Source organism: Gouania willdenowi, chromosome 19 (assembly GCF_900634775.1).
Source record: "Gouania willdenowi chromosome 19, fGouWil2.1, whole genome shotgun sequence".
Lineage (NCBI taxonomy): Eukaryota > Metazoa > Chordata > Actinopteri > Blenniiformes > Gobiesocidae > Gouania > Gouania willdenowi.
In genome coordinates, this window is record NC_041062.1 from 24,355,838 (window position 1) to 24,383,420 (window position 27,583).

Below are 27,583 nucleotides of genomic sequence, written 5' to 3' on the forward strand. Positions count from 1 at the left end.
AATTTAGTCACGCTTTGTTCCCATGGAAACAGATGAAGGATTAAGACTAAGTGAGGAAATCCATGCAGTTTGGGAATTATATTTGATTACAGATACAGTGTGGAATTTATGAGCACAACAAATCACATGTATAGAAATCTGTGGCTTTCATAAACTTTCATAAAAAGAAAAGTGGGCTAATGGATGTGTATCATGTTCATTCCTCCTTTTATTCATCCAGTTAATCTACAGGAAGGAGGAGAGACGGAGGAAAGCTATAGAGAGGCTGTACATTTTAACATTTATACTATTACAAGTATTACATTATTATTAAATACTTGTATAGTATTGGCCAGTTCATGTGATGCATTAGTCACTATGGCAAAAGTACCAGATTCCTTACTTGAGTAAAAGTAAGTAAGTAAAGTAAAAGTAAAAAGTACAGGTTCTGAAATGTACTTAAAAGTACTTTTAAAAGTAAAAAGTATTTCTGTAAACACAGGATCATTTATAATGAATCTACTTTAACAATATTATTGTTTGAACAAACACTACCTGTCTAGTATCCTAATGTACAGTTAAAGTTTACACACTAGTGTATGCTGCATTATGTTTTCACATCACTTAAGGAAATAAAGATCTGCTCACTTTGGATCATAACAACAAATATAAACATCCATTCAAAACAAACTGAATATCAGCATTAAATAACAATACATTTCATTCTGAGTGAAAAACATTAAAAAATCTACTTTTTAAAGTCAAAAGTCAAAGTTCTAAGAGAGAAATTACATTTTTCTGACAAATAACTTGTTTTTAGAGGAAAAAAAAGTTGTACAGTTTATGGAAATAGGGTCAAAAATAACTTTTGCTTTTAATTTTGTTCAAAATAATATGCAATTTGATAATAATAGAAGTTGAAAGTCTGTTTTTCATGCAGAATCATCCTTTCATAGTCTTAGTGTAACTGTGCAAAGACGCTGTGAAACTTGTGGACATTCAATATTTTATTAAAAGAGAGAAAGAAATAAAAAGGCTAAATTCTGCTGTACGTGACCGTGCCGTTCTCATTCATTTATGAAGTCTGTGACACATGAATGTAATCAACACAAAAGGCCTCCACGATCGCGATCAACGCGTTTTAGATCAAACCACATTCACGCTGCAGTTATAAGACGTGCTCACGGATTTAAACCTCATAAACATACATTTTTAGCTGACGTGCGTCTAGGCTGGAAGTGAAAAAAAAAAGCCTTATTATGGGCGGGGCTCCAGGAGCAGTTAGGGCACGCCCAGTCTATACTATAAAATCTACAAAGAACAATCTATGCTATGCTAACTAGCTACTCAATACTCACTATAGCTCTCTATTCATTCAGTTCAACCACACCCACAGATTACAGTCCACAGGTGATAGTTTTCATAGGAGGGGGCGGGGCTAGATGTGAGAGGAAGACACCAAAATGTCACAAACCAACATTCTCAGCCAATAGAAAAAATGATAATAATATAGTAACTAGATTTCAATCCATAGAGAGCTGTCACTTTAACATTTTGACTTAAATATGAAGAGTTGGACTAGAGCCGATCAACTACACAACTTTATACCAAATACAATTGTTTTCAACATGTATATAAAAGTAGTTTGGTGGTTTAGTTACTTTGTAACCGTCTTAGTCTTAAAGATATCTTGTTTTACTGTGTTTTTATACTAAAATATCAGTTTTCAAGTTGTTTTTCTCTCCCTTTCATGAATGTTTTAGGTGGTTGTTAATTGAGTGTTTGCTAAACTTTGTATTTCTCTTATTAATATCATGCTGTATGTTTTTGATAGATTAAATATTCATCATGTTGTGTATAGGATCCAGTAAAGGATCCAGTGTCTGTGGGAAAAAGGCAGAAACAGAAAAGTGCTGCTATCCTATTAACTAGTCCAGTGGTTTTCAAATCCCTTTGAGCCACGGCAAAACTTTTACAACAATTTACAACACAGTGCAGCTGTACTGACATGAAGCACTTTTCAATTACTGTGCCTCCAAATGTTAAGGAATCTATAGCAACATAATTGCAGTAAGAACAGAGAACACATCCTGGGACGTGGCCAGTGAAATTGGATGGTTTCATACGGTGAACCTGATGAGCTTACACCAGTGTGACATGGCACAGTGCTTAGAAATCACAGGTGGTCCAATGGTAATATCAGTGCTGGTACTTACTATTGGACAGGCTGTGCTTAGGGATTTATTCTGGGTGTCATGGGCGTCAGCCTGGGGGGGTAAAAGGTACTGACTCAGAAATCTGTTTTATATATATGTACAAAATGCATTTTCAATATTTTTAGATTGGAATGAAAATGGCCATGTGGCCTGAGTGTCCCCATGATTGTAATCATTCTATACTAGTACAGTGTTCGTCAGAAGTATGTATTCATATAGTGGGAGGAGCTTAAGTAGAGTTGTCAATTATGTCCAAATGAGTTTGTGTTTGAAGGTTGGATGTACATAGAGATGTACATTTATTTGTGGGTGTAAAGTAAAATAGTGTGTGTGGTTTATCTGGTTTAATTCTATGAGACATGAACATGTTAATGTCTCATTTTTATACTTTTTTTGTTTGGTGTATTTTTCTGTAATGTATGTTTTTTTTGGAGTCATTATGTGTATTTTTGTATCTTTCTGTTGTGTTTTTGTGCATTTTCTGAATTTTTTGTATAAATATTTAGTTTTGTGTATTTTGAGTCATTTGCATATTTTTGTTGTTTGATGTATTTTTCTGTAATATATAATATATGATATGATATATTTTTTTGTTGTCATTTTTGTGTGTTTTTGTATAAATATTTAGTTTTTTATTTTACTCATTTCGTATATTTGTATTTGTATTTGCAAATACTGTGTGTGTGTGTGTGTGTGTGTGTGTGTGTGTGTGTGTGTGTGTGTGTGTGTGTGTGTGTGTGTGTGTGTGTGTGCGTGCGTGCGTGCGTGCGTGTGCGTGCGTGTGTGTGTGTGACTCATCAAATCACAGATGCACACACTTGTGGTTTTTGAAAGCTGTTGAGAAAAGTTTCAGGGCGAACTCATACCGCGATGGGGAGAAATACATACACACACACACACACACAGACCTTTGCTGCTTTATAGATAGATAACAAGCATGGGATATGGTTATTGCAGGGTTTTTCAAACTTGCGGTCATCTGAAATGTCTAGTAATTTGATAAAAGAAAAGAAAAAATGTAGTTAAAAACGAATTGAAATTCTATTTTAATTTATTTTTCAATTATTGTTATTTTTCAAATACATGTCACGCACAATATATATCAAACAACTGTTTGCTATACTTTCTCAAATATAAATGTATTATGAAAATATCTAAGGTGGTGTACTTGCCACTTTGTCACTAATCCTGGCTACTTTGTATTTGTAACGCACGTTAATAAACATGATCAAAAACTGAATTTAAAAAGACAAAAAAAAAAATGTCTCTTGGGTCGCCCGACATTTGTCATATTCAAAATGAGGTCATGACCCAAAAAAGGTAGGGAACCTTGGCGTTATTGGGAATAATTATTATGAATACTAATATAGTTTCTGGACAAAAAATAAAGTGTACATAGCTTACAGTAGGTTATGGTTTGTACCCAGGGCCCAAAATATGGTGCACAGTTATACAATACACAGTAAAATAAACAATAATGTAGAACATTCACTACAGTGAGGGCCATAAAAATATGTCTAATCTGGCCACGTTATCATTATTTACGTCAGTATTTCTAATAATGACCAATCTGAGTTGTCGTGCTCTATATTTTTTCGTGGTGAGACTTGATTGAAAAAAATTATCTCATTCATTACAGACTTTGTAATTAATTAATCGAGATGAATCTAAATTAATGGCCTAAAAATATTTGACATGAGAAGCAACGTTTTACAATTTAAATGGTTTTGGGATCTGAATGAATCAATTAAAAAAATAATTAGTTTTTTTATACCTTGGGGCATTAACTATGACGACTCGCCTATTTGATCAGGATTTGACGCACATTTGTTTGATTTCTGTAGCTAGGCAACAGTGTTCCATTGGTCTAAAGCCAATGGTTGTTATAACGACAAAAGAAAAACCCACAGAAACATTTATTTTGCGTTTTTGAGCCAAATAACGTCACTAAGTCAGAGTTATCCAGATGTTGGCTCCATAATATCTGTACAGCATACACAGTTAAAACATCAAGCTGAGCTGCTATGAGACGGATCTGTGGGCTAAGCTAATGGGCTAAGCTAATGGGCTAAGCCCACAGAGAATCTGGCACTAACCACACCCCCACCACATTGTTCCCTCTTATTTCCTCGTGGCTAAATGATGAACTCTGTCAGGAGAACTTACCTGTTGGTTAGGGCGCTGTCAGGTGCTGATCCTCAGAGGTAGTGGAGTATCATCCAATCAATGAACAGATATCCTTTCACGCAGCTTTCATCACAGTTTATAACCATATTTTTCTATCGCCTACTGTAACTACTCAGCCATGGCTCGTTTCTGCTGCTACTGTAACAACATCTCCGTATGTTAGGCTAATTCTGATGGTGGAGGCTCACAGGATGCAGGAAGTTGGTGAGAAAGGTGATATTTAATCCTCTCCTAACGTACAACCTTTATCACTGAGGGAGAGGATACACATGGCTGCTGAAAAACTACACTTCCCACAATGTAAACACACCTGTTTTTTCTCTACCTCCCACAATGCACCATTTATTTAAATCAACAAACGTGCATCATATCCAGACCAAAATGGCGACTCTCCAAAGATTATGCCTCAAGGTATAAAATCATTGTACATTAAACACATGTTTTGTCATATACATTTCAGGAAGTTTAATCGCCTGTAATCATGAAATCTGTTTAAGGAACGATGACAAAACAAAAGTAAATGGTGTAAACTGATGAAACAAAAATAGGTAAACGCTGAAATGAAGTTGGGGACATTTTGAAACAGGAAATCAGAGGCTCTACAGATGTGAAGATTTAAAGTGATTTGATGATGCAGAGCGTGGTTTGTGCCACATTTAAGAATAGTTTGTTCCTCACTGTCTTACGGACACATTGTTTGACTATCTGTATGTATGTAACAGACACAGGAGATGTGAGCATGCTGTGCTGTACTGAAAACAAATTCCACCAACGCTGTTGTTCGGCCATTAATAAATGATTGTGATTCTAATTCTGAGTTATAAGGAGGTTCTGAGTGTCCGTCTTCCTGCAGCAGAGTCTCGCGGGATGAGATTTTACAGGAGTTACGAGGCTCCAAAACAACGTTAAATGGAAACACGTTCAAAGAGCAATTATACTTTGTCGACATTTAGAAATATTGCTTTTACTTTGTGAAAACCTGTAACGGAAACGCAGCTAGCGTCTCTGAATGTCTGTGGATTCCTCCGTCTGTGACACTGTGACTGAATAGAAAATGAATCCTGTGTCTGTCAGAGGTAGAGATGTCCCAGAGTCCAGTGGCTGGTGTGAGACAGAAACAGAGGGACTGTGTAATAAATCATAAAAAGCTGCAGGCCGTACATGCACCATAGCCTTCCTTCTGCTCATTACTAATTACCTTCTTTATTTTATGCCCGCTTTCTTTTCCTTTCTCAAATTGGCGAAGCATCTCACTTTATTATGGCTCAGGCTGGCCTTTTATTGCCCACCAGCAGCAAACAAAACAATTTGTCATTGAGGGAGAGTGGATGAGTAGTGCTGCTCTCCCCTCAAATCTAATCAGATCAACGTTGGGCCCTAATCACTTCCCTTCTTGGCCTGATTGCATTTATAGACATTCTGTCGCTCAGCAATGCCCTAGTTGAGCTTTTCATAATTACTGGTTCTTCCATGTGTATATTTATATTCTCCTGTACAGTCTGTGCCACACAAGGAGAATTAGAGGTTTATGAAAGTAAGAAGAGCTGGAGTGAAATCATTATGACCGTTTTGTGCTGGAAATGAGCTTTTGACTGTTTTTATTCTCACACAAGTTCATTGTGTGTTTTACTGTGAAAGGATTAAAGCAGTAGCAGTGACGCTTGAGGTGATGAGAAGCTCTGCAGTTTGATGGAATTGTATTGTTTTACACTTTGACAGAAAATTAGATCCATGAAGAAGAAAATTACAGAAAATGATTTCCCTCCAAACAGTTCTTTATTTTGAAAATAAAAGAAGCTGCTGGAGACGATAATTTTCTTTAATCACATAAGACACAGGCTGTGTTGGAAATGTCACACTAACGTACTCATACTAACACTAACATACTACTCATGCTAACCAACTACTCATATTAACGTACTACTCAAGGGCGGAGCTATAGGCGGGGCCTTTACTACGGCTCAGGGGAGCTGGAGGAGGCGGGTCCTCCCATGACTAGTGCCCAGAGTATAGGCAGTCACCCATCATACAGATTTATACAGGCGCTAAATAGACCCATTTTGTGTGACGTATGCATACTAAATTAGGTGCATCAGGCTCAGTGTAAAACAACCAGAGGACTGCTGAGACAATGGTGCACGGGAGCAGACGGAGCGTTATCTCAGTCTGGACCCAGTAAAAAGTGACCATAAAAAGCTGTAAATGGACTGATACGCAGACGTGGAGCAGTGAGGAGGAGACTTAATGTAGACATGGAAACTCATCCATTGAAACTGATCAGAATACACAGAAATACACGGAAACCTTTGTTAACAGGAGTACAGCAGCCGTCCTACCTGCCCGTTCATAAGAGTTCTAAACATCTAGAGACTTAATGTTTTTAGCTTTTCTTTTGTTTATACACTGGGTTTTTCTATCAGATATTTATAAATGTCTGGCCAGTGAATATCGGGTCAGGAGCACACATCAGATGACCACTTGTTTTCAGGAACGCTGCATGTGTCCCACAATCGTTCACCTGTACTTAAAGTGAGTTTCCTTAAATAAGCGTCCGCGTCCTCAGGTGATAAACTTTCTACATATTATAAACTATTTACGAGCTTTAACTGTGGTTCATTCATTGCCATTTTTTAAATTTTTGAAGTGTCACATTATGTAAACAACATGGTTTCTGTTTCTGAGTATGTGTGTGCACGTCAGTCACGTGTCCCACTCATTCTCCAAGTTAAAACGTATTAAAAACCAGTTGAGGAGCACAGTGGGACAGGAGAGACTGAGTGGACTTGTCATGTTGTCCATAGAGAATGAGAGAACAAAGAAAATAAACATACAGAACATCGTGGACGAGTTCATGGAGCACAAGGCTCGTCGTATGTCCTTCAAATAGTGGTGAGTAGGTCTATAGCACTTCATATTAAATAGTGTTTGTGAACAGTTTTACTAAACTTTATATTTACTGATACAGGCTCTGAGATGAAATAGTTAAAGTGGATGTCAAAATAAAGCGCTCGCTGTCCGTGGTGCTGAGATGCTTTGAAGTTGTGTTAGTGACCATCCTAATGTTTTTGTTGTTCTCTTGTTTTGTTATAATTCATGTCCGTTTGATGGACTTCAAAATGACATAGTCGCTCTCTGTGGTGTTAAAAAGTGTTAGCCCTGCTGTTGTGGGCATGTGTATGTTGTAAAATGATGTTATCATGAGCTTTATTATTTGGGTTAAAAGGGCCTGGTCATTAGCCCTCCAGCTCTGATTTGTTCCACTACTGGTACTATTCATACTAACATACTACTCATACTAACTTAATACTCATACCAGTGACGTGCCGTGACCACTAGGGTTGGGTAGGCACGTTGCAAATTGAGACCACCAATGACAATTTCATATGTTTCTGCTGACAAGTGTTAATTCAATTTGAATCAACTTTTTTTGTATAAAGCATTGTACAACAAAGTCATCTCAATGCGCTTATCAAAATATAAAATTCATAATAAGAAAGAAAAAACCCAACAAGATCCATATGAACAAGTGTTTAGCCATCATAAACACTATTAAAGAAACATAAACAATTATTTAATATAGCCTCCATACTCTCCCAACAACATATATCTCATGACACGGCAGCACATCTGTTGTTGGTGTTGGAAACACAAAATGCTCCATTCACTGTAGAAAGTACCAACCATGTTCTGACCTTATCTTTGCTGAAGGTCTGGTAGCTCAGGTGTTGGTCTCCATCTTTTAAAAGCTGTCGTTTTTCCTCTAAACAAGCTTCTCTTTTGTCTCTAGCTAGAGAATGTAGCAGCAGTGGCCATGCTGTATCAATTCACTAATGCACTGTGAACTTACGTATAGCATTTAGCATAGCGCGATTATTGTCCTCATATAAACTGTTTGAGATGCACATCACACTCATGATGCCTACGTATCAGTCCTGCTTTTGACAGGAAAATAAAGAGCTGTTTTGTGTCATTTCGGGTATGAAATGTTCTGAGAAATCCACATCAAAAGAAATGCATCCATTCTCCACACTTCCTGTTGTTATAAAAGTTTGTTTTTTTTAAATGGTAGGATTCACATTCAGTACTTTTTACTGAAGCGCTGCCCACCTTGAAGCCTTGTTAAAGGGCAGAGAATGTGAGCAGCTGAAGTAGAGAAAGCATCTGCGTCAGTGAAACATTAACCTGGTGATGAGTGTGGGCTGGCCTTGGATAGAACCATGACAGCAGCCGTACTTTTTATCTATTTCTTTTCATTCCTGCACTGAGTGTAAAAATGTTCCCATCATCATCTCATTCTATTACCTGAGCTATTGATTCCTGCTTTTAAATCATCGGACATGATGTACTGTATCTAAGGGGATAGATTTATAGAAGCTCTGGTACAAAGGAACGCATTAGTGCTCAAATCCAAGGTCTTCTCTCTCTAGTCACTGCTGAGCTCTTATTTTGGCGGGTAAAATATCTGTTTGTTGCATTTTATTTTTTTTTTCCTCAGGAACCAACATTGTGTGTTGTTGTGTTTCAGGTTCAATTGATTCACTACAACCATGAGCTGTACACCAACTACACAGAAGCTGCTAAAAGCCCCAACGGATTGGTCATCGTGTCCATATTTATGAAGGTGAGTCTGTCGGAGTCCAGTTTAACGCTACGGTAGGTAGCATAGAAGGCCACACACACACACACACACACACACACCAGATCAGAAAAGATTCATCTCACTAAGAGTCTGAGGTGTGTGAAGGAAAACAGGCAAAACTAATATATTTAGGAATTTTGACGAAAATGTTCAGATGTATAAGCAGATATTCAATAATAAATATACTGTATAATAGTAGGGATGGGTTCCTTTCACAATTTAACCGATACTCGGTACCTGTGAATCGGTATCGGTACTCAACAGTACCATTTTTTGGTACTTTTGTGTGGTAATAAATGGTCAATAATAAAATTTCAATTTCCCATATTTTTTTCTCATAATAATAACATCTTTAACAAAAATATCAAACCAACATTCATCTGTTTGCATTGTAGGCACATTATAATCCACAAATTAAAAAGCAGCTCTATGTGACAGGGCTCTACATTACATGCATGTGTGTGAACAGCACAATTTAATGGTGTGTTCAGGTATTGCACGGGAAATCTTCTCACATTCACAGGGATGCGTTTAGGTATCGAAACATGGTAACGTTAGATTTTACGTGAATCGGTACGATGTAGAACCAAATGAATTCGGTCTGTACTTAAAAAAGTACCAAATTCCCTACCCATGCCTATAGACTAGACCAGGGGTCCCCAAATCCTTCTAATTGAAGGGCCAAAAACTAAACATTCATGTTCCAGTGCGTGAAATTACATGTGTTAATAATTTAACTGTCCAAAATAAACACTAAAAGTAGTTATGAAATTGAAGAAGACTTTTCTTTATTGTGTTTCTTGGCATAAATTCAATAAAATGGGACAAACACACCCTGTTTATACCATCAAAACACTATATTTTCCACTGCCTTGAAACAATCCTTTAAAATTCAAGAAAAATAATGTAATTGTACATCAGCTTTAGCTTTTTTCTTGTAAATCACTACTGTATTACATTAATTTTGGTTGAAATAGAGATTATATAGAGTACTATAGAGAGTAGAACATGCTCCAAAATATATATTTATAAAAATAAATAAATAAATAACATTTTCAAAAACGGACAGCGGGCCAAAACCAATTGCTTGGCCCCTAATTGGACGGCCTTGTATTACACATTGCACAATGGTTGAAAGATGGTAGAAAACGTATTTCATGATAAGCTGAGGCTCTGATCTTCAGTTCATGAGAGTCCAAAGATTCTGTTCATGATTGTTTTATCTTTGGTTTCAAAGATCCAGCAGAAAAAATACAAGAGTTTAATTCCTACCACAATGTGGTTGATGGATGTTTGCTCACCATCTGCTGGTTTGGATAAAAAACAGACCTTGATGGAACTTAGTTTAGAAGAGCACCTCTGTGTTGACTCAGGTTCAATGTCGCTGACTCAGCCAATTATGTTCCTAACTTTCATGGACATAATTCCTAGACACAGGTTTGGAGGCCTCAGGATTGGGTCACTGCTTTTGCAGATGATGTGGTTCTGTTGCTCCATCAACTTTTGATTAGAACGAAACAATCTTATATATGTTTATGCATTTAACATAAACCAACACAGATATTTAAAGCTATACACTACCCCACGCTTTAAAAACATCAGTTTAATCACAAAACACTGTAAAAAGTGTTTGTTCACTTTACTGGTGAACAAATGAACTAGTTTGTAAAAATGTGTGAACCACAAGAGAAGATATATTGTGTTTTTTTAATCTGTACTCCACTAATTCAATTATTTTAGATGCTAATTTTAAGTATATGAAAAAAGCTTTAAACCACACATTCAGAGGAGTCACAAAATAATTTTACAAGAGACAATCATATTAACAATATAATATAGATGTGCTGTGAAACAAGTTATAGTCATTGGAAAAATAGAATATTAACATCAGTGACAGAAAAATACACAAAATGACTCCAAATATATATAAAATAAGAGAAAAATACGTCAAACAAGAAAAGAAATACACAAAAAAGACTTCAAGAACACAAAAGATGAGAGAAAAATATACAAAATGACAACATTAAAATGTGGGGAAAAAAAGACACATTTTTGTAGCCCTGCTGTGATAAAAGTTGCCCTTCTCTGTTTTAGACCCATGTTTTGTGGTGTGATTAACGTGACATCGTACGACACAGTATTTATTCTTCATCTGTCAATGTGAGCTCAAACACCCTACCAACAATCACAAACATTTAGCTCCATAAATGTCTAGTAAAACCACACAATGTGATCCTCGGGTTTGTATCGTACGAGCAGAGAGGGGGAGAATTTTCCAGTTTATTCCTAGAATATGAGGAAAAGATGTGAGAGACACTCAAAGTCAGAGCAAATAATCCACCAAAGACTTGGAAAGTTCAAGTGTCACCCATTAATGAGCTCCCCAAGGTCAGAACAGAATGGGACCATGAACTGTCCTAAAGAACTGATGCATCAAGTGTGTTTGTTCGCTCAGAAACTCCCTCTATTAACTTAGTGAGTGGGAGTTGGAGCATGAATGTAACACTGTACAAAACTATAAAGTCACTTTGTTTAAGGACAAGTGGAATGACTAAGCATTTTTTTATTTATCATTGTGCAAAAAGAAAACATATGTTTATTCCATAAAGCAGGTTATGTTCAAACTCTGAGTATGTTCAGGCTGAAATGAGGGAAACTCTGAGTATCTCATTCCTAAACACGAGGTATCAATCAATCAATCTTTATTTGTATAGCGCCAAATCATAACCAATGGTATCTCAAGACACTTTACAGTAGAGCAGTCTTAAGGACGGACTCTTCATTTCATGGATACACACATATGCATATATACGTATATACACATACATATGTATCCCACACCCAACATGAATTCATCATGGTGGCAAGGAAAACCTTCTGTTAAGCAGCAGGAACCTTGTGTGGATCCCATTCCTATGATGAACAGCCATCCACGTTATGCTGTGTTGGGTGTGTGCAGAGGAAAGGGTGGAGACAGAGTTGTTGAGACTCTGTAACTCCACACTGAGGATCCCAGGTATGTTCTTCTCTGAGTATGTTACCATGGCAACATTGTCCGTGAACTAAACCTGGTCGCTAGCAGGTTTTATCAAAGAAACCCTGGGTTTCTACCTGGCTCCGCCCACCTGAACATAATTTCTGAACACTTTAATGAACCTTAACACTTTTCTCTGAAACACATTAGTAACATCACACACCACAGACGTGTTCACATCATTACTAATGTTGTGTTGCTTTACTTTTTTTTTTTTTTTTTTTTGTGCAAACGGTAGTTTTATTTCTAACAATGTAGATGTAGATCATTAAGTGAAACACACTGAGAGGTTGATCTACATTAAAACATCTACTGACGTCTGTAGTAAAGTTCACTGAATAAAAACCTGTAGATAATATAAAGGATGAGATGATAATTTAAATAAATCCACTTTTTAGGCTCGATTGTTGTTTTATATTGTTATACAGTTAAATCTGTAGATCATACATCTATGAAGTTATGATGGAGCAATGAATTGTGACGCTGCTCTTGGAAGCGATGGGTAGTGGGTTCGCATCCCGCTTCAGGGAATTTTTATGACATGTTTTAGGACGTTGAGATGACTCTGGCGACAATATTACATTAAGAATCAATATAAATGATGTGATATGAAGCAGCAGTCACTGTCTTTATATCCAGTGTAACAGGAGGGCTCTCTATGCAGACATCCTATGCTGCTGACACGCCTCCTCAGACACATTTTATTCATATTATTCTTCACTCGTCACGTCACTGAAGCAATAAAGTGATGAAGCGACCATAAAGTGTGACTAATTACGGGTGATTTAAGCAACTATAGTCACTGAAGACTGAACACACCTTTAGAACAGGCTCATATTCCTCAAACACCGGCTTATTTCACCATCAGGGTGAATAAATCACTCTCTGCGTTTGGTTGCCATGGCAGCTCGAGTGAATCTCTGATCCATTGATGATGGCTTTTTATTGCGCACGTTCACGTAATTAACCCAAGGTTTACATACTCAGGGTTGATTAACCCACTTCATACCAGCTGTAATGGAATCCGATACCCAGAGTTTCCCATCGCGGGGTATGTTGATCCAGAGTTTATGGATAGACTCAGAATTTGTTTACCCTCCTTTATGGAATACACCTCTGGTCTAATACACACTCGCTTAGATTCCATCTCACATTAGCTGTGGCATCACTTCCATGAGCTTCTGCAGTTTCACAATACACAATTGTTTCAGGTTTGTTTCCAGTACGTCCCAAAAATCCAGCAAGAAGAAGCAGGGACGAGGGAGTTTATGGCGCTATGAAGTGATATTGTGAAGTATCCAGCAGCTCCACATACTAACACAGAACATGTGTGGACCAGAGTGGATTATTGATTATGCTGTGATCATGAAATAAAACCATAAACTAACCGGGCTAAACGGTCATCTCTGCATGTCGGGAGGAAGAGGAAGTTGCGTCTGTGTGAATGACGGGGGGAGAGACTTGGAGGAATGCCAAAATACAGTAAGAAATCCATTCACTTCTGACATAGATAACAAAATAATAATAATAATAATAATAATAATGTTGCCATCAAAAGCCCGGTCTCAGTGTTGTTCTTTTAGTTTTATAGAAGGAAACCAATGTTGAGGTGTCACTAAAGCAAAAAATTGCTTCAAAGTCACTAATAGATTTTTTCAGAAAAAGCCGTTTTTCTCAGCTTTTTGTCACAAACTGACGATTTGTGTGAAACTTGCCTCTATTCAACTGCTACAGAAGAACGAAACAAGCTAGAAACAATTATTTTTTTCTGTTGAAAGTAGAGACTTCAATCTTTCAGAATTATGTGAGACTTCAGATATTCATTGTACAAAATATTCTGTGGGTCTTTAAAAATCAGTCAAATGCTCAAAAAGTGCTGGCACTGAGGGGGGTAGAATTTTTGAAAATAGCTGAGTTAATAGCAACAACTCCTTGTAAATGCCTTGAACAACTGAAAACTAAAACAGTAAAAGTATCTGAATGAAAGAAGGCTTTAGGAGCCCCAAAACTTAGGGTTGAATCCCAACAAAAACAATGTGGATATTTTCTAACTTAATTGAATCTATTGTCTTTTGAAAAGGTCCCTCCTTAGTGCAGCTGATTAGTAAAAAAAAAACTGATCACTTTGGTATAAAAGCATGAAAATTGGCACAAAATTTTGGAAAATGGCATTAGCAATGGTGGCTATTTTTTGTGCACCTTGATTGAGTGTTTCACCTCTAGCAGGCGCAGTTCTAACTCTGCCCGAGAGGGATGCACATATTTGGACTCGGAAGGCCAGACCTTTCTGCAGTCTCCTCGTTTGACCAGATCCAATAATTTTTTGATTTTCCCCAATGGTGGCTATTTTTTTTGCACCTTGATTGAGTGTTTTGCCTCTAGCGGGCGCAGTCCTGACTCTACTCAGGGGCAGACCACACCTTTCCACTGACACCGTGTTTGCCGAGCATTTTTTGGTTACATAATAACCAGCAATCTTGAAAAATGGCCGCCATAATGAATTTTTGAGTGTCCAACACCTTTTTCCAAAATAGTGGCCCTTAGAGCAGGAGTTCTCAACTGGTCTCACCCAGCGAACCACATTTTGCCAAGTTTTTTAAAAATAGCTGCTGAAAACACACATATATAATCTTTTTAAAAACATAAATCTATAAAATTTCCTGTGCAACATGCATTTCACAGAATGCCTGTCAAAAGAAAAGTTTCTTTCAATCTAAAAAACATGTCCAACATGAGAGACATTGAATATTCATTTTTTTATGATCAGCTGTCCGCGACCCATCCAGGTCCGCAACCCACTTTTGGGTGCCGACCCAGCAGTTGAGAATCACTGACTTAGAGAGTATTTGTGCCAAATGTCATGCTTTTACCAAAGTGATCGATTCTCTTGAAATATGCATTTAATCTGCTGCACTATCCTCCCTAAATCGATAACAGCAGCAAAAAAACTGCTTTTATAAAAATTCTTCTGACAGAAAATATTGTGATGCAAAGAAAAAAATAAATTGGTCTAAAAGTAAGTAAGATTTACCATATTTGATTGATTTTCATTTAAGAAGATGCCATATTAGAAGCCTTATTTTGAAATCGATTTGAACAGACTTTTCTTCCTGTGTAGAGGTAAATTAGAGCAAGACTTGTGAACATCATTCTCTGGAAAGCTAAAAGGCTTGGTCTGTATCCAGAGCACAATCAGGTAAAGGGAAAGTGGGTAGAAATCACAGGGTCAGTACGTGTGGATTTGTTCAAAGAAGGATAGAAAAGCAATTTCCCAACGGAGAGGGATTTCACTAAATAAAGAAAAGAAGACTTCAGAACACTTGTGAGGAGGGGAAATGAGGCCAGGTACCAGGGGGACGCTGCGACATACACACACTTGACTTTAGCAAAGACCTTTAGCTTTACTATGAAGGCCTTGTGGGTGTGGGGGGTGGGGTTGGGGCGCACAATGTGAATGGTTACTGTGGGTTACATCTCTGGTGTCTGTGTCGTTCTGATTTATTTATGAAGTAGATATAAAATGACTGGTAGATCTCCATATTGGACACACACTCCAAATCCAAAGGATGTGTGTTCACAACATTAACACATTATAAATTGTAAAACATGTTTTCAGAGTCGTTTATAATCAACTCTGCAGGAACAGAAAGTAACTACAACAAACTGTGTGAAGAGGCTGTTATTTTTTATGTTTGAACTTCAATTCTGAAACACTGATTTAAAGGTCCAGTATGACGCTATTTTTCACCCATCAACATTTTTTTTAAGAACCCCAAAAACACAGTACTTGAGGTTTTATTTTTCAAAACCCGCCTGTTTTACAAAGTTTTAGCCTCTGAAAAGTGAGTGGGCGTGTCTGTAGACTCAGACTTCATGCCTCGCTCTAGGAGAGGGTGATTACATACACTCACACTCACTGCACATTACAGTAAAACACATGAATATTTAAGAGGCTATTGTGATTGTGAGTCCGACAAATGCTGCTCCACGGTGTGTGTTTATCACAGCAGTAGCGGAGCCAGTCAGCTGTTTCAAACACTTTCTTTTCCTCCTCACCTCTACTGACCACAGTAATAGTCCTTTTAAGGTGATGGTGCACTGTTTAGTGCAACTGCTGCATTGCCTTGGGTCACAAACACGTCAGATCATGTCAAAGGTGATACGATCGAGGCAATATAACTGTTACTAAAAGTGAAATTTATTGTGAGCGCTCACACTGCGCTTTGGATTATCTATATACTGGATTATCTATATACTGGATTATCTATATACTGGAATATCTATATACTGGATTATCTATATACTGGATTATCTATATACTGGATTATCTACATATATACTGGATTATCTATATACTGGATTATCTATATACTGGATTATCTATATACTGGAATATCTATATACTGGATTATCTATATACTGGATTATCTATATACTGGAATATCTATATACTGGATTATCTATATACTGGATTATCTGCATATATACTGGATTATCTACATATATACTGGATTATCTACATATATACTGGATTATCTACATACTGAATTATCTATGTATATACTGGATTATCTACATACTGGATTATCTATATACTGGATTATCTATGTACTGAACATAAATATATTACCTGTGGATAAAGGGACTAGTGGTTAGGGAGCAGGCTTGTATTTGTGGGCTCACTGGCAGTGGCGGCTAATTCATTTTTCTCCGAGGGGGGGGGCTACAACTCCAAAATAGACATACACCAAAAACAGGGTTTGTGCAGCTTTGAACAATTAAGTAAGGACAATTGCACTTATAGAATTGCTTTAAAATAAAACTAACCAAATGTGTTGCCACAGAATCCATAAACAAGCAAAAACAATTACAATGGAGTTTTATTTATTTTTATTTATTTATTCAGTTTATTTCCGACATGGTTACATTCACTTTTTTTTTTTTTTTTTTTTTTTTTTTCTTTTTTTTGTACATGCCGAAAAAGGAGACGAGAGAAGCAGTTTGCTTATCCGGGTCCCGTCCCCTGTTTTACCATCGCAAATTTACATGGGTTTACATGTCTCTCTGGTCAAACATTCTTGATTTCTTCTGAACGTCCATCTGTAGTCAGTGTTGTCCTCTCTATCTTTGTTTGTGTTCGCCTTGTTCCCTGCCAGACGTTGTTAGCATTCCTCCAGTTCAAGAATAGTTCCTCTTTCGAAGGTGTTTGGAAGGTTTTTCCCTTTTCATCCACAATGTCACCTTGTTTTGTCTCTACATCAAGGGTAATCCAGCTGTTGTTAGTTCCATTGGCAGTGTTGTATCCTCCACTGTCTGATGATGGGATCAGATCCAACTTGTATAAACACATCACTACATCCCAGTTCACAAGCAAGGCAGTATTTTAATGTAATATATCTTAGTTCATAAGCGTGTTTCTAACTGCTGTTGTTAGTTTTATTGGCAGTGTTGTATTTTCCACTGTTAGATTTAACTTGTATAAACACATTATTATATCTCATAAGCAAGGCAGTAATTTCATTGTATAAAAAAAAAAAAAAAAAAAAAAAACGTGTTTCTAACTGCACATATGACAATAAACACTTTGAATTTAAATTTAATGTAATCCTTACTCACCCCACCACCTAGTAATTGAAATGAATAAATGACAGACCTTTTTTACTCTTGGTTTCACATTTAAATCGGTCTCCGTAAAATAATCACAGTCTGAGTTTTATTTCCAGTGTTTATATAGATCTGGGTCCATATCCATGATTACCATCAGTAGTGTTGTTGTTTAGGTGGATCCTTCGTATTTTCCCAAGTTGTCCATCGTTTTGACGAGAACTGGTTTTCCGTCCTCTTCTTCCAGGATGTAAATCCTGCAGTTTTTTGACCAAGTCTTCATAATCTTTCCTTCTTTTTTTATTTGGCGTGCTTTCCATGCAATGCTTGCATTTTGTTTCGTCAGGTTTTCATTGATGTACACCTTCGTTCCCTTGAGTTTATTTCTTTGCTTGATTATTTCTCCTTTGAATTTTATATTCGTGAAGGTTATTTTTACAGCTCTGGTATCATTTCTCTTTGGCAGGAGATGGCAGGAGTTGATGTTGTCAGGGTTCAGGACAATGTCCTTCGACTTCAGGAAGTCAATGACCTGTTGTTCAATCGATTTTGTTTCTTCGTCACTCCTGGGTTTTATCTTTAGGCCTGTGATGATGACATCTTTCTCTCTTTCCTTTTGTTCCAGCTGTTCAACCCTCGCGTTCAACAATTTTATCTCTTCAGCATTTCTTTCATTCTTTTCTTTCAGTACCTTTGTTTCGCTTTGTAGTCTTTCCAGTGAGTTTTCCAGCGTCTTTTCCAACGACTTTATCTCGGCAGATAGGTTTTGTAGACCCTCGCGTATCATCTCCTTGACCTCTTCCAAACCCGAATTGGGTTCTGAAGGGCCTCCCTGCGGTTTTTTCACCATTTTCCTTCAGTCTTGGGCCCAGTTTTTCAGGCTGTTCAGGCTGTTCAGCTGTAGCCAGCTGTAGCCAAGGTCGTGTTATCGGAGCAAACGAAAACACGTCTGCTGTCTCCAAAGACCAGAGAATTATGAGTTATAGGGTAGGAGGAGCCAGGATTGTCAGGAAGAGGAGTTTCCACCTTATGACATCATAATGTAAGAAAAATCCAACTTTCCTATTTAGAGCTGACTTTTTACAAAATGTGGAATAACAAAGGAAACAGAACTTTTTCAACTTTGTCCCTCTGAATGAGGCTAAAGGAATGTATATCACTGTTGAAAAACTATTATAAAATGATTTTTTTTCATAATACTGTCCCTTTAAATTAGAAATGTATCATTGCAGGATGAAACAGGAAACTGTAGATTCTAAGATATATAAGTACATGGATCTCTATGAAAGGATGCATAGCTGTGGTTTCATCACGTTGCATCACATTGAATCAGTTGTTTAACTTTTTCTTTAACTCTGTGAGCATAAAAGTGTAAATTGTACAGCTTTTTGGAAATTCAGCTCAAGACGAACATCAAATATATTTCATTTTTTTAAAAACATGATTGTGTGTGTGTGTGTGTGTGTGTGTGTGTGTGTGTGTGTGTGTGTGTGTGTGTGTGTGTGCGTGTGCGTGTGTGTGTGTGTGTGTGTGTAGAGATGACAAATTAAAAACACACACAGGCTTTATTTTAAACCCAACTGTCCTGGTTCAGTTAAATTTAGCTTCATTTTAAATGTGCTGCTTAATCTCAGCCCTGCCTCTGTTTGTGTCTATCATCCAGATTGCTGAGACATCGAATTCATTCCTGAATCGAATGCTGAACAGAGACACCATCACCAGAATAACATATAAGAGTAAGTACAGTAATCCTGTCATGTGCCGCTGTTGAAGGTGGGGCTTTTACAGGCTGTCCTCTTCTCTGTGCATCGTTTGCATATTTAATGGTGGAAAATTAAACATCCATGCTGTTTGAATGGAGCTCAGATATAGTTGTTAAAATGACCAATTAATAAAGATAAATACGAGTCTTCTTATATCTTAATGTTTCAATCCAACTGGATCCGCAGTGACTCAGATGATAATGTTACCAACAAAGATCCTAGCTAACTTAGCTTAGCGCTGATTAAAGTGCCCATCTTGGTACAGTATACACAATTAATTAAACTAGTACAGTGCCCGTCGGAAGTATGTATTCATATAGTGGGAGGAACTTAAGTAGAGTTGTCATTCATTGGCCAAATGAGTATGTGTTTGAAGGTTGGATGTATAAGACGTGTACATACTCTGTACTCTGTAGTGTTATAATGGATTTTATGTGTGGGTGCAAAGTAAAATGTGCGATTTCTCTGGTTTAATTCTAAAGGACATGTGCATGATAAATGTGTTTGTTTTTTTTTTTTTTTACTCATTTTTATATAATTTATATATTTATATATTGTTTTCATTCGGTGTATTTTTTGCATACTTTTTGTTGCCATTATAGTGTGATTCTGAACTCATTTTGTGTATTTTTTTTTATCTTTTCTAGTGTAGTTTGGTGCATTTCTGTTGTCATTTTGTGTATTTTTTTGTATATATATTTAGTTTTGTGCATGTTATTTTCATATTTTTTGTTGTTTGTCATTTTGTGTGTTTTTGAAGCCTTTTTGTATTATGTTGTGCATTTCTGTTGTCGTTTTGTCTACTTTTTGTATAAATATTGATCAGTTTTTTGTTTTACGTCATTCTGTGTATTTTTGTATCTTCCTGTTGTGTTTTTGTGCATTTTTTGTATAATTATTGTTTTTTGTTGCCATTGTAGTGTGATTCTGGACTTATTTTGTGTATCTTTTTTAGTGTAGTTTTGTGCATTTCCGTTGTCATTTTGTGTATTTTTTCTATAAATATTTAGTTTTGTGTATATTGAGTTATTTTCATATTTTTGTTGTTGTTTGGTGTGTGTGTGTGTGTGTGTGTGTGTGTGTGTGTGTGTGTGTGTGTGTGTGTGTGTGTGTGTGTGTGTGTGTGTGTGTGTGTGTGTGTGTGACTCGCTACTACGTGGCTCACACGCACGCGCTTTAGCCGTGTACATGCACGCACATCAGTGACTCACATCAGGCCCAATCAGTGAGACTTGAGAGCTTTGTTAGTTTATCAGTGTGAGCATGGCTGCTCAGACGCCCCTCCCCCTCTCCGGTCTAAACTGTTTTCCTCTCCCTCACTCGTGTGTTTACAGTTCGTGTCTGCTTCGCTGTGTGCGCAGCGATTGGCTCTGGCCGCACACGTGACTCTAGCTCGCCTCTGTGAGGAGCTGTGCAGTGAAATAGATATAGATGGTGCGCTAGCGCCCCCTCACAACCTGAGGTCAAATGCTGAAGAGGTTTTGCTTCTGGGTAAACTTGAATGGGCCGTCCAGGCGAAATAAAATAAAAATAAACATTTTAAAATGACCAAATTACTCCAAAATAACAGATACACACACTCAGGGTATTTGAAAGCCGTTGACAAAGTTTCAGGTCAAACAGACACTGCGCCGGGGAAATATTTGCTCCAGAAAATACGCACACATGCAGACCTTTCTTGCATTATAGTATAGATATCTTTAGTCCACAAACACCAACATTTCTACAAACGAGCCTCTTCTGATTTATCCATTGTTTAATTTAAACAACTGCATAATAAAACAAATTAAATAAAAAGTCAAATATGAATATATAATCTTTACACCTATTGTTTGAGGCACAGTTAGAAGCTTGACAATAAATAAATAGACTGACGAGGCTCTAATGTGTGTCATGTTTCAACGTCAGTTTGCTCAGTGGAGATGTTAACCTATCGCCATGGTGATAGTATGTTGTACATAAGAGTTTGAAATCAAAACATCCAAATATATGGAAACATCAAAAGTTCAAATAAGAATACATTTCTTATTTGTATCTTTATTTGTTTGTGTCCAAGCACAGCAGTGAACATTTCACATTGTTTCATGCTCTGTGTTTATAACAAACTTACACGCTGACTCATGATAGCAATTTAGTAAAAGTGGAGCTCATCGCAGTATTTATGAGGAACTTATTTCACAAAGAGAAGCAGCTTCACAAAGGAAATAAAATACTATTGACCAGAAGATTACAGGTCGATGAAACATACAGAGGTGCAGCTCTTTGTGTTCTTTGTTGGTCAGAAGTTACAAATAAAAGAATCAGAGATGGTACACTTTGATACAATGATATTTATTCATGTGGTTTTTGATTGAAATTGCACTCAAGTACAAGTACAAGTAAGTCATATATAAAATTCTAAAGTACTAGTAAAAAGTGGCTCAATTAAATAGTAATCGTTACTTTCACCCATTATGTTTATTTTTGGTAAACGTCTCATGTATAAACTTAAAAAGGAAGAGACCAAAACTATCACAATGGTCGGCTCACTGGTTCTAATCTCCCTGGTCCATCACTGTGGGATGTTGATATTAACCCTAGCCCCTCCCTTGGTGCTACACCGTGGCTGCTCACTGCTCCTCTGGGAGGGGTTAAATGTAGAGAACACATGAGTGTATGTAGCTTTACATTTATGACAATAAAGTATAATATATATTCTATATTAAACCACATTGTTTGTTTTAGCTGTGAGGTAATTTGAGAGGGACGAGCTCACAATCTTATAGGGTAGGAGGAGCCAGGATTGTCAGGAGGAGGAGTTTCATCAAGTAGTGAGAAAAATCCAACGGTCCCGTTTGGAGCTGATTTTTTACAAAATGTGGAATAACAATGGAGGGAGGAAACAGAACTTTTTCATCTTTGTCCCTCTGAATGAGGCTAAATGAATGTATAACACTGTAGAAAAAACATTATACAGTGAATTTTCACGATACTGTCCCAGTTTTGAGTTTTAAAAATCTGGTCATCCTATCATGACTCATCAGTAAGTTAACATTAAGACATTTGGAGAAATGTCTGAAACTTGACAAACATAATTCCAATATTAAATCCTTTATTATAACTGTATTATTTTGATGCGTTAACCTCTTTAGCTTCACACTTCCATCAGCATGCTCAGTTTGACTCTGGAGCAGTTTAGTTTGTCTCTTATTCATGTTTAGGAGAAGTTTGACAAGATTCATCATTGGTTAAATGAGTAGAAAACAAACCTGTGTTCAGAGCCAAACATGTGCGTACATGTATGTTCATATTTTCCAATCCCACGGAGCATCATTAGTTCAGTTAGTGAAGGTGCTGGGATTCCTGCTCCGAAACCCCCCCACCCCCCACCCCCCTCCTCCTCTGCCAACGCACACATGGCTCCAGGCTAGCTGGGAAACACAGACCAGTAATTGGATTAATTGGTGGAAATGGGTTGAAGGGTTAGCGTTAGCGTTAGCGCACTGGATACACACAGTGACCCCTGTTGGAGGGATGGTGATGTGTGGGTTGGTGCAGGAGGGTAGGGTTCAGGGTGGGGGTCCCCTGGGTCCCAATGATGGAGCTGCAAAGGAGCGAAGACTGTCTCTCTCTCTCTCACACACACACACACACACACACACACACACACACACTCGTCCTAAGGCAAATCCTGCTCACAGCCGATAACACTGGAAGGACTAATGTTTTTTTTAACATTACACGTGTTATTGTGCACTGACGCAAACCTGGTTTTATATAAGCACACGCCCCTCTTTCTGGACTCCTTACATTCATGACCTGATGAACGTGATATAGTGCAGCGATCCTCTAAAACTTAAAAGTCAAGTTTGGACGTCGTGGGCTTGAAATTATACAACAAGAATTAAGGCAAAAGATAGAAAGTTCTAGACCAATTAATGATTAATTAATGATGATAATGATTTTTTTATTATTTAAGAATATGTTTATACTTTTCTATCCCACTATAAAATGTCCAATGACCCATATCAAGTACTGGGCATAAATGATTCTTTTTTATTATTAAAACAAAGAGTTTCTCCTAACATTTAAAATAAGGTGTATACACGTTTAATTTCACACACAGATCTTGTCCTGTGCACTGTTGGAAAACGACTGTTGACTGTTTTTGCATAGAGCTGCACAACTGGTGGGTCGGGATCCAAAAGTGGGTCACGGAGAGTTGGTCAAAAATAAATAAATACATAATGTCTCTCATGTTGAACTTGTCTTTTATTTTGAAAGAAACTTTTCTCTTGACTGGCATGCTGTGAAAAATCTATAGATTTGTGTTTGAAAAAAGATTCTCAACCCAGTTTCCTGCTGTGCTGTCTGCAGACGATGCGTACCTGCTGACTGGTCTGAACATAGAGGAGATTTACCCCGAGACACACAGCTTCATCACATACGACGGATCCATGACCATCCCTCCCTGCTTTGAGACGGCCACGTGGATTCTGATGAACAAGCCCGTGTACCTCACACGCATGCAGGTGAGCAGGTGAACGGTCTGGGGGTAATCAGAGACAACATTTGTCCTTCAAACCAGTGGTTCTCAAATGGGGGTACGTTTACTCCTAGGGATCCTCAACTTTTATCACAGCGACAGAATCACATGACCAACATTTATGTCATCATTTAGAATCATTAGAATCATTAATCAGCACTTCTTACAGACAATAGTCACAGCACATTTCTTAATTTATCAACATGCACAGTTTAGTCTTTGTCTTTATTCTTATCTTCTCAACGTTTTTAATTTTCTGACTTCAGAAAGACAAAATGTTGCCAAACCTGCTCTGAATGCAAACTGATAGAGCTGGAACTCTTTGGTTGGTTTGGGTTTGGGCTTAATTTTGATGGTTATACCACGGTCTCAGGCTGGGTTTGGACGTTGCAGTAAATCAGGTGACGTGTTTGGAATAACACAATAAAACGCACAAATGGATGCTGACTGGTTGTGTAGCTGTGTGTGTGTCACATATGTGTAGATTGTGTGCTATAGCAGTGCTTTACAGCAGCAGTAAACCTCTACGTAGCATCTGTAGCTTAGCATAAAGCTGTTTGTCATGTTTATAGCTCGATGCAGAACCAGTGACTAGTAAATAAAGCTGAGTTACAATTCTAGATGCACATGCACGGATGTGAATAGTGTCTGGTTGAAACGGGTTCCGGCTTAAAGCTGCAGTATGTAGAATAGTGAGACATGTATAGAAACAACTAAACCTATGGTCACTTATCGGTATCCCCTTTAACGCTCCAATTGTGGAGCTCTGACAGACTTTTTCCTTAAAGTGACGAGTGACAAATGGAGGGACTTTATCTTGTTATTGGTGAGTAGTCTGGTGTTTTAGACCAGGGGTGTCAAACTCATTTTAGTTCAGGGGCCAAACACGGAACAATTTGATCTCAAGTGGGCCACAGACTTTATGCAGGAAAATGAGTAATTTAAATTGAATTAAATTAAATTAAATTTGATTAGATTAGATTAGATAGACTTTATTAATTCTTTGGGAAGGCTCTGTCAAGGACATTGCAATTCCAGTAGCATTTCAACATTAGTGTGCCCTAGTTTGCATTTCCACGTAAATATAAATTAAAAAATATGTAAGAAACCAACAATATCTAAGCAATAAGTGACTGCAGCGTATCATCCACTCTGCAGAGAAGGTCATCGGCTGCAATCTGCCCTCCCTCCAGGACCTGTACGCCTCCAGGATTTTGAGGCGTGCACGAAAGATTGTGGCCGACCCCTCCCACCCCGGTCATAAACTGTTTCAATCTCTCCCTTCTGGAAGGAGGTTTAGCTCCATCAGGACCAGAACCTCCAGACACAAAAACAGCTTCTTTCCCTCTGCCACCATCCACATGAACACACCCCAAGTCACCCACTGACCCCCCCCCACCCAATCACCACCTCCATGATGACATTATCTGCTGCACTGTATATATATATATTTATATTTATCCTATTTATCCTTTATTCTCTATCTATCATTTATTTATCCCTCATCCTTTATATTTATCATTATTATTATTATTATTGTTATTATTATTATTATTATTATTATTATTATTATTATTATTATTATTATTATTATTATTATTATTGTTGCTGGGTTGTTCTTTGTTTTTTTATTTATTTTTTGTTGTTTGTTTTGTGCACCAACTACCACGACAAATTCCTTGTACTGTCCTTAAAACTGTACATGGCCATTAAAAACATTTCTGATTCTGATTCTGATTCTGAAATATCAGTCCCAACATTATCTTTACTTTAGATTTCCTAGATTTTGTGAAAATGTCTATTTAGTAAGTGCTTCACAGTAGTAAAATAAATAAAATAAATAAGTAAAATACCATGTAATCAAGTAAATAGTAAAAAGTACAACAAAACACAACGTTAGGTCAGGATGGACATGTATTTTTAATTTATTTAATATTATAATATTATATATTTAATGTTTTATTTAAAATGTGTTTTTATTTCTATTTTTACATTTGCTTTTAGAAGTAAAAATAAATAAACAAATAAACAAAAAATTAAGAAAACTTTCTTAGATATTGATGAGGGAAATCCGCCAGGGTGTTTTCTAGTAATCCCCGTGAAAAAACGCAAATGACGAGTTATCTCGTCACTGGCACTGAGTGAATTAATGATCTCCTGCTGCTTTAGAAGGACTTTTAAATAAAATAACCTGATTAAACCTCTACTATTATATATGATCTATGATAGAGATTCATCACAGGTACCATCTAAAATGGTAGCAGTGATTAATATAATTGGTGTTTTCGCCCCCTGGTGGTATCTCCACACACACATTTATAAATGACTGACCACATGAGACTCTTCTGCAGAAAAAGTGTTTGTAGCAAAAGTTACGAGTACATTGATGAGATTCTCACAGGAAACCATTTATTTATTTTAGGATTTTTTTGTTTGAAAAACTTAAACTGATTCTCTGTAATATTCTCTGCACTGGAAACCTTTCAAATGTGATGAAATAATCCATATCTGTTAAATTATTGCATTCTGGTCTCGGATAGTGTGGTCTTGAACACAACACTAGTTGTTGGAAAAAGTTTTTCTTTTACTGCATTTTAGTTAAACTCAATTTACATTTCACAAAGTTGAAGAATAGAATTACAGTTGTTTAAGATTGTGTGTTGTTTTAATTTTTAAAAAAAAGAAAGAATAATAATAATTAAACATTTCTCAAATCTATTTTAATTTATCAGAAATTTCAGGTGACCCCACATGGGGTCCTGGCCCCAAGGTTGAAAAACGCTGGTTTAGTGTCTCCTGAATAGATGTATTTGTTTTTTATAATTTCCAGTCATCTCACACCTGGGGAGGGACCAAGACTGACGCTTTATCTGTTAATTTTCCACTCACTCTCACTCTCTAGTACCCCCTGTAGTGCCATCATGTACCCCTAAGGGTACATGTACCCCCATTTGAGAACCACTGCTCTAAACCCTTGAAACATACAGATAAAAGCTTTGCTCACAATAATCTGCTGTTTTTTTTCAGATGCACTCCTTACGTCTACTGAGTCAGAACCAGCCCTCACAGATCTTTCTGAGCATGAGTGACAATGTGCGTCCGGTTCAGCCGCTGAACAACCGCTGCATTCGCACCAACATCAACTTCAGCATGCAGGGCAAGGACTGCCCCAACAACAGGGCCCAGAAACTCCAGTATCGAGGTACCACCAGTCTACTGCCCCCGACACATCTCTATCTCTGGGATTAAGATAACTCTCATTTTAAAACACATTATCTTTAGTCACCGTGGAATAACAATTATACAAACCTTAATAAATAATAATATCAAACAGTTTTCATCACTAACAGATCTATTGTAAACCATTGATTGGTCATAATGAATAGTATCTATAACAAACTGTGCTAAGTGAGGACCTAAGGAGCAACGCACACAGTCACCTGATGAAATACTGAAATTATAGGAAATCATTCAACAAAGGAAGTGGTTATGATTGATGAGAAAAAACATCTGAGAAATGTATGTAGATTTAAATCTCAATGTGACTTACCGAGTTAAAATAAAGTAAATACATGTCAACTACAGGGAAAAGTGGGGATCAAATACAAATGTTTCCACGTATATCAACATTCATCC

The 27,583-nt window shown here is 37.1% G+C and overlaps 1 protein-coding gene across 2 annotated transcripts in view; it reads left to right on the plus strand.

Moving 5' to 3' along the window:
• Positions 1-27,583, plus strand: part of ca10a (carbonic anhydrase Xa) — a 387,959-nt gene that overhangs the window by 356,117 nt on the left and 4,259 nt on the right. For both annotated transcript variants that reach the window (XM_028476950.1, XM_028476951.1), the window contains 4 exons: positions 8,908-9,003; positions 19,323-19,395; positions 23,779-23,933; positions 26,975-27,149. In XM_028476950.1, coding sequence (XP_028332751.1) covers positions 8,908-9,003; positions 19,323-19,395; positions 23,779-23,933; positions 26,975-27,149 — 499 coding nt within the window. The remainder of the gene's footprint in view (positions 1-8,907; positions 9,004-19,322; positions 19,396-23,778; positions 23,934-26,974; positions 27,150-27,583) is intronic.